At 34.5% G+C, this 8423-nt stretch overlaps 1 protein-coding gene across 6 annotated transcripts; it reads left to right on the top strand.

Moving 5' to 3' along the window:
• The first annotated feature begins 2269 nt into the window (after positions 1-2269).
• Positions 2270-6529, top strand: LOC127079650 (exosome complex component RRP45A). 6 transcript variants are annotated; one of them, XM_051020037.1, is made up of 9 exons: positions 2277-2522; positions 2981-3046; positions 3336-3784; positions 3890-4004; positions 4091-4171; positions 4262-4450; positions 4841-5103; positions 5418-5476; positions 6055-6529. In XM_051020037.1, exons 3-9 carry the CDS (start codon positions 3342-3344, stop codon positions 6255-6257), a joined length of 1353 nt encoding a protein of 450 aa, XP_050875994.1. In that variant the 5' UTR covers positions 2277-2522; positions 2981-3046; positions 3336-3341; the 3' UTR covers positions 6258-6529. The 6 variants fall into 6 exon arrangements, 5 of the variants coding, with proteins under 5 accessions (XP_050876015.1, XP_050875988.1, XP_050875994.1 ...); XM_051020045.1 differs by having other exon boundaries at positions 3314-3784; XR_007787944.1 differs by lacking the exon at positions 2981-3046 and having other exon boundaries at positions 2270-2522; positions 4841-5108; positions 6058-6219.
• The last annotated feature ends 1894 nt before the right edge of the window (positions 6530-8423 follow it).

Below are 8423 nucleotides of genomic sequence, written 5' to 3'. Positions count from 1 at the left end.
GGAATAGATTTACTTATGATGTTTCAAGGCTAGGTCGAGAATCAACCTGCTCTGATACCAACTGTAACAACCCGTATAATATATATCTAGAATAATATCATACAAGTGTTAAATTTTGGTACTGTCACAACATAAGTGCCTAATGGCATCAAAATATATATACATGTCCAAACTAAAAACATCAATGGAACATGTTATACAATAATGCCAAAAAAATAAAATCTAAGAACTATGTGCAATATCTGCATTACCCACAACTCCACAGCGGAAGATCATGCTAAACAACAACCTTTGAAACATCCATAACAGTTCTCTTAGATTCAACCTGTAAAGAATACCTGAAAAAAATAACAACAATAATGGGATGAGATAATAATCCCAGTGAGTTTTCCTATCCTATGGGTCCACTCGACTCTACATGGTTTTCTAATCAATATTCAACTCATATCCAACTCAAGTCAACAAGGGAAAGAAGACTTGAGCGATGGGGAACTATCTCGCAATTGTATGGCAACATGCATCTGAGTTCTCACAACTCAACCACGATCATTATTCAGATCACGACGCATCAATTCCCGAACGGACTTACGTCTAAGCCAGGCCCGGTTCATGCATGCTCGTATAATTCGACTTTCGCGGTGGATATCAGGTTCCCCTATGGGACTCAAACCCACTTTTAAGAACCATCACTCGTATGGGACTTTACCCACTTTGAGTCTCTTTCACCGTATGGGCCTTATCCCACTTTGGTGTCCACCTTTCCCCCATGTCCACCATGGTTGGGGCTCAAACCCAATTGAGGCTCGAATCATTGGTCCCACATCCCAATGCTTACTCATCTAAGCATACCACAAAAGATGTGTACTACCACAGAAAAACACACATTCTGAATACATGATCGGTTCCATAATCATCGGTTCCACGAACCATAACAAAATTCGGTTCCACAAATCATTGGTTCCATGAACCATAACAAAATTCATCAATCACAGGTGACTTCATTCACCATATTACACAAATAATAACATGGCATGTTCCATACAATGCGTCTCATTCTCAATCATGGCAACAATTCGTCCACGACCTCACATAAGCGTCGTACGAATGAATACCGTATTCTCATACATATATCACACATGTTCCATAACCTAGATCATATTTCTAAGTTATTAATCACGTTGTTCTCCTAGGTTTCCTCACTCATCTTTGTAAAGTTTTTAATCATGTTACTTCACTTTCCACATAACGACAATATTCAATTTTCATCATGATAAAATTCACGGCATTTATAAATCACGTAATATTTTATAACATGGAACAATAATGATAGCCCTTTACGTTATCTTCTAACGCATCCGGCCGTGTCCAAAACGGAGTTACACCACTCAATTAATTCATTAATCTATCTTAATCAAGGTTTAGATTAATATTTATTCATTGCATAAGTATTCAACAACAACCTCTTTGGCCTAGTGGTAAGGCTTGCACAAATTCAAGGAGGTCTTGGGTTTGAACCCCCTTGGTGACATATAGTCCACATCATAAGACCAATTCATTTCAGACACTTCTCCATTAATGTACCATTTAACATGATTCTTTACTAATTCTCCCCTATGATGAATTCTTAACCTAATACGGATTGAGCTTGAACTGGTATGAATAGCAAAATAGAGTTTACAATCAGAGTACACATTAAAACAACCAGAAATTTAAACAATTAAACCCTAACCCCATAAATTGATTCATAACACGTTGAATGAATTTCAGAATTAAACCATAAACACAGAAATTGAAACATACACATAAATTTCACAATTAAACCTTAAACCATAACAAACAGATTAACATTCACGATTAAACCCTAAGCCTAGAAATTGAAACATATCTCAAACATAATTTCACATCCTCTTTGCTTTTCTGTGACGGGGGAATGTTACTCATCGTATGTTTCTTGACCTTCGTTCTTAACCTTGATAACTTATGCGAGTATGAAATGGTGTCGCAAATGAACAATGGAACGCATGAACAAATGTAAGACTTAGAATTCTTGTATTATATTTGGGAGAAAACACAAGAATGAAATAAAGATTTTAATTTTTATAATATTTTGTATTTTTATTTGATTAAAAATTATTTCAAAAATAAATTAGAAATTAAAAAAATTGGGTTAACTCATTAAATGAGGTAACACCACCTTTTCCAAGCCACAGAAAAAATTTAATATGAAAACTAAAAAACTATTTTTTTAAAAGAGAAGATTAAAAATTCAAAATAAAACAAATCATACCCTACAAGAGTGAAGTTTTGATTCACTCAAACTAAAACCCTAAAACAATAAAACTCAGAAGTTCCACCGGCATTACCTTCGTTGGAGTCGCACCGACCTAAGCTTCGCCGTGAAAAGCAATAGCTTGCCGGAAAACGCAGCCGGAGTCGGAACTGGGCCATCAGCACAAGCGAGAAAGTCGTACATCACCTTCGGGATTTCCTTATTTTTCAGCAACTTCAATTTTCCGGTGAAGGTAAATTTCAAGCAACTTCACTTTTGCTATGGTAGAAGTTCAAGGTCAATGCCATTTCAACTTGATTCATATTGTCCCATTCTTTAATATACTGTTTGGTTACTTCGCTGGAGCAAAACAATTAGAATTTGGTATGGTTTAAATTTGTGGCTGTTTCATGTTTAATTTTTATGCTAGGCGGTAAAGTAGAAGCATAAATGTTAGGTTTTGTTTGATTTGGGGGTTTTCTAGGATTTCTGTGATGTTACAGGCACAATAATACTCTAAGAAACCAAGTCCAAGTTGTTTCTGTTTGTTCTGTGAGAAGACTGTGCTGTATACAAGCTTTTCCTTACAAAGCAAGATGTTTTGCTTTTATTTTTTCTGCAGCTAATAATGCATAATTTTTGCATGTATGTTTTCTTTTTCTCAATCATATGGATTAATATTAATCTAGAATACACACTTGTTTATTTTAGTTTGCAGATTGGCTTTAGTTTATTCTTTCATCATCCTAGAATTTGATAAGATCACTGATTTTACAGGTATCATATGCTTCATAAACTCATCAATCCTCATCTCACTTTCACCTTTTTCTTAGTTTAAAAGTATATAGTAATCTGTTAATACACATTGAACAAAATGTTCTTTTGTTTGCGTAGCGTAACTATGCGATGATTATTTAAATAATTATGCCATGTCCCTCTCTTTGAAGGAAGTATCAATTTGGTTATTGCTAGCCACATCATTCTCCATTTGTTTCTTCCATGTCAAGCACTGTTTTTTTAATTGCTTTCTTGCTTGGTGATCAGGTTTTTTCTTTTTGTTAAGCAGAGTGGCATGGAGCAGAGATTAGCTAATTGTTGGCGGTTGACAGTTAATGAAAAGAAATTCATCGAAAGCGCTCTGCTATCAGAGCTTCGAGTGGATGGTCGTGGCCCCTTGGATTATCGCAAGTTAAACATTAAATTTGGAAAGGATGATGGATCCGCGGAGGTCCAATTGGGTGAGACACGTGTGATGGGTTTTGTGAGTGGTCAACTTGTGCAGCCTTACAGAGATAGGCCTAATGAAGGCACACTTTCCATCTTCACTGAATTCTCTCCCATGGCTGATCCTTCCTTTGAGCCTGGTCGTCCCGGAGAATCTGCTGTTGAATTAGGACGCATTGTAGACCGTGGGTTACGGGAAAGCAGAGCCATTGACACTGAATCCCTCTGCATTCTTTCTTCCAAACTTGTTTGGGCCATTCGCATTGATATCCATATACTGGACAATGCAGGGTGAGAATCAGCTTTGCTTTTGTTCTCTTTTTCTTTCTAACCCAACTTGCTAATTTGCTTATATACAACTAAGACTAATTATTATTATGTTTTAATTGTGAATAGGAATCTTGTTGATGCTGCAAATATTGCTGCATTGGCTTCTTTGATGACATTCAGAAGGCCTGAATGCTCGTTGGGGGGAGAGGATGGTCAACAAGTTGTAGTGCATCCTCCTGAGGTTAGCTTCTTCAGTTTAATAATGTGTCCTTTCGCCCTTCTTTTCTATTTGGCTTCTGCAACTGGTCTCTATAATATTTATTGCAGGTGCGCGAGCCACTTCCTTTGATCATACATCATCTTCCAATTGCTGTCACTTTTGGGTTTTTCAGTAACGAAAATCTTGTGGTACAGTTCTATCTCTCTCCCTAACTCATTTGGTACACATGGGAACATATACGAGGTTACAGTCCTCTGATTTTATTTGATGCTCTCTAGGTCTTGGATCCGACATACCGTGAAGAGGCTGTAATGACTGGACGCATGACTACAACACTTAATGCAAATGGTGATGTTTGTGCCATTCAAAAGCCTGGGGGGCAGGGAGTCTCTCAACGGGTTATCATGCATTGCTTGAAACTCGCTCATGTTAAAGCTGGTGATATTACAGCCAAGATAAAGGATGCAGTGAGCTCTCCTTTTTTATTATGCTTAGACTGCAAGGACCTCATTTGCTTTTATTGCTTACGAATTGATCAATGCATTTAATTAGTATCATCTCTTTTTATATTGGGTGCTAAGTTCTGTTGGGGTAAAATAATTAAAATAGTCTTCTTATTTAAGATTCTTCTTATTAAGTTCTCTGGTTGGTTTAGATATAATTAGAGGAAGAACTATAGTATGAGTTGACCTCTGCTTGATTTTCACTGCAATGAAGTGTGCTTTAATATCTATTTTTCCCATCTCGATATCGTTATAAATTTTTTCATGCTTTTGGTGACCTGTCTCAATTGCAATACAATCACATATGGAATGTATATTGTTTGCCAATTTCTTTTATTGTCTGAATCGATGTAGGTTGAAAAGCGTAACACTGAAAGAGCACTACAGAAGATTAAACGCCATTCTTCCTCTGTAGCTGTAGATGTATGTGGAACCACTGCCAGCATAGCTACTAAACATAAACAATCAGATGCTGATAAAGATGGTAGTCATCTAGCCCAATTGAAGCTAAAAGATGAGGCGAATTTAATGGAATGTGATGCTACGTCATCAGAACAAGTACAAAATAACAAGAAGGATGGAAGCTCAAAGAGTTTCATTGGCGGTCCCTCAAGTTGGTAAGGTGTCAGATCGCCAAGAACTAATAGTTTTTTTTAATTTAATTTAGTTTTTAAATTTATTGATAGTCTTGTTTGTTGTTCAGTTCATTCATATAAATCTATTATCTATTATAAGAACAATTTATTGAACAGAAGATTATTATTTATAGCCAAGGTATAGATAACAAGTAAACCTATATGGCATAAGCCTGTTAGATATTTACTGTAAGTGAACTGCTGAATTAATAAATAATATATCGGTCATTATGGTTTTTTCCAATGAGTTTTGGATATATTGACGGATATCGTATACTTGGTCATTCACTTCTCAGGGATCCCTACTCAGAGTGTGTCAATTCAGATATTCTAAAATCTTCTCTAGCTTCCCGTGGTAATTACTTCTCTTTCATCTTCATTGTAATCTTGTCTGTTTATGTGGCTTTTGATCAAACATATAAACGAGTAACTCTATTTGCTTGCACTTGGGGATATTTACAAAATTCCAAAAACTGAAATCATTGTGGTACTTAGGCTTCTAATTTGTTAGTATATGATTGTCCAGTTGGATGTTTTAGAATTATTTGCCACTCATTCTGTTTAAAAGACATTCACTTACGAATATTATGAGATTTTGGAGGCTTTGTTAATTGAGAAATAGTTCATGCACAAACAAAACTCTCACAAGTTCAAAACAATAATTTAGTGGCTGAGATGTAAAATTATCCATTACTTCACACAACCATACACATACATCTACACCAGATTCATTATTCTGTTAAAGGGTTTGTGAGGTTTTCGTTTAAATATGCATCGTTTCTCTTGTTGATTTCATCGGTGCTTTTGGTTGAACTCCCCTTTTAAATTTCAATATTTCATTGTTGTGTATGTATTGCTTCATATAGTTCATACATGTATTTTTGTAGTTTAAGGAGTACAAAATTTGACTGACTAGAAATGTTGTAAAATAAGCAGGACAATCAACTCCTAGTAAAAAAAAGGATTCAAGACGGGAGACTAAGCCGGAAGAACCAATGCAGGAAATCAAGACAGATTCTGCAACAATTGACACGGCTCTAACTGCTGGCCAGAGTAATGAAGGTAAGACTCTGAAGGACGCTGTCAAGCCCAAAAACAAGAGGAAGAAAAAAGCATCGGCCAGTAATGGAAATTAAGCGATGAAATGTGCAGTCAGTTGACACATTGCTATTGACCATGTAAGAAATTATGATCAACCGGGAGGAATGCTGTAAAAATTCAATGGGCAATGAAAGATAGTTTGTTTGTTTATGAATTTAGGCATGCCAAAATCAATTTTGACTAAAATCAATTTTCATTAAATGTACTATACCAGAAAGCACAAAATATCATTTTTGTGGTGAAGAGAAACTTAACCAAACATATGTTGTTTGTAACAGGAAGAAATGATATCGTAACTATTATTGCATTGTTTCCTGTTCACTGTTTTTGTGATAATAGGAAAGTAAGGCAAAATTGAAGCTTACATTCCAATATATACATCTGTATGAGGAACCAACCAAAAGAAAACTGCAGGATCTGTTGCAGATGACAAACACAATTTTTTTGGCTTTCAGACTAGCAGTAAAATAGTTTCTAAACTCAGAGTGTTGAACTGAAACTGATATGCTAAGGATCTATTCAGGGTCACATATTATGATATTCCAACTTCCATGCATAACCTGTCGCAGCACAGTTTCAGGGAGAAGAAACTAATGCGAAGAAGTAACTGTAATTTTATCGATACATAAGTAAAACTAAAGAGCAAATAGCAATTTGAACCGAAGTTTCCAAAAGTCTGGACAGTGAACATTTACTACCATAAATGGACTGACATGCAAAGTTTTGGCCACTAAATCAGCATGTGGATTGAAAACATAGGCTACTCTTTCAGCATGGTGTATTTGTTACCTTCAACAAACAAAAATTCTCGGCACTTTCACAAACAATATTCTACATCGTGACATTATTAATAGAAATGAAATATCACTCAACCAATTTTTTTTTTTACAAACGGCAAGTGGGTAACTTTTTTTTTACCCCATTTGTAATAAAATATAATGATTCTAACTTTATCACGTGAAGATTTTGTTTCTTTATGTTTCTATGAAGACTTTGTTTCTTTCTGTTTCTTTAAACTTTTTAGTGAAATTCACATTCTAGATACCTATGTGTCATTTATTTTATTTTTCAATATTTTTAGATTACAGTTGTGCAAACTTATGTCATCTCACTATTTATTCAATATTTTAATTTTTTTAGGTATTTAAACCATTAGAAATCAGAAGTTTTTTCTTCTTCCTATCATCTCTTTCGAAAAAAAAGCTAGAAACCTTCTGAGTTGTTTGTTTGCATCTTCTTGAGCTATGGTTCATTTTATCACTCTTGGAATATTATATATATATATATATATATATATATATATATATATATATATATATATATATATATATATATATATATTCTTTTGCTAACATGAATAACAAATTGTTGACTCTTATATGTATGTTTTACTTCTCATTCATCATTCATAGACCAACATGGAGTCCATTGACCACTCATATAAACTTCTTTATCTAACCTCTTTCTATAAATAATCATTATCGTATGTTCCCATATATCTAACTTAGATGCAGTAGAAGATATCTTATTCATTAGATAATTTCTAATCAATTCACATATTGTTAAAATTGGTTTATCCCTAGCACCTAATATTGTTGCATTAAAATATCCAGATATGTTATTCGTCAATACATCACACTTAAGGTAAATGTTAAAAGCATGCTTACACCAATTATTTGTTGGAACATTCATCAACCACTCTCAAGCCTTTGAATCAACTTTCTTCAATTCGAGCGTTGTTTTCATGCCATGCTTAATAATATGTTGCTTTGGCAGCTCCCAACATCAAATCTCTAATTAAGGCATCTCCACCAAATTTCTTCTTGAAATTGACATATAGGTGTCTTAGACATAACCTATGTACAATTCTATCAAATATTTCTTCAAAAACACTTACCAAACCTAAACCCTGTCCAGAGCACACCGTATTTAGACCATAGTTTCATACATGTCACAAAATAAATAAAACATAACACACCATATTTGAAAACACAATAACATACATGTCACCTACCTTTTGTTGGTTTGAGATGAAGGCATACCTCATATATTGGCCAATATCTTTCATTAAAGTTATAAAAACCATCTTCATCTTTATTTGATTTCTATTTCAACCACTCCAAATGCCAATGAAATATATTGGCTATTTGGGTCCCTTCCTATAACTATTAACAACTGACTCTCATATCTTGTCCTTAAAT

Source organism: Lathyrus oleraceus, chromosome 1 (assembly GCF_024323335.1).
Source record: "Lathyrus oleraceus cultivar Zhongwan6 chromosome 1, CAAS_Psat_ZW6_1.0, whole genome shotgun sequence".
Taxonomy (NCBI): Eukaryota; Viridiplantae; Streptophyta; class Magnoliopsida; order Fabales; family Fabaceae; genus Lathyrus; species Lathyrus oleraceus.
Note: the sequence above shows the minus strand (reverse complement) of the source record. Positions and strands in the feature narration are given on the sequence as shown.

Coding starts and splice junctions, on each gene's coding strand:
- LOC127079650 (XM_051020031.1), top strand. CDS start 3,342: ATGGAGCAGAGATTAGCTAATTGTTGGCGGTTGACAGTTAATGAAAAG. Junction 4,005..4,090: donor TTGTAGTGCATCCTCCTGAG/GTTAGCTTCTTC, acceptor TATTTATTGCAG/GTGCGCGAGCCACTTCCTTT. Junction 5,104..5,417: donor ATTGGCGGTCCCTCAAGTTG/GTAAGGTGTCAG, acceptor TTCACTTCTCAG/GGATCCCTACTCAGAGTGTG.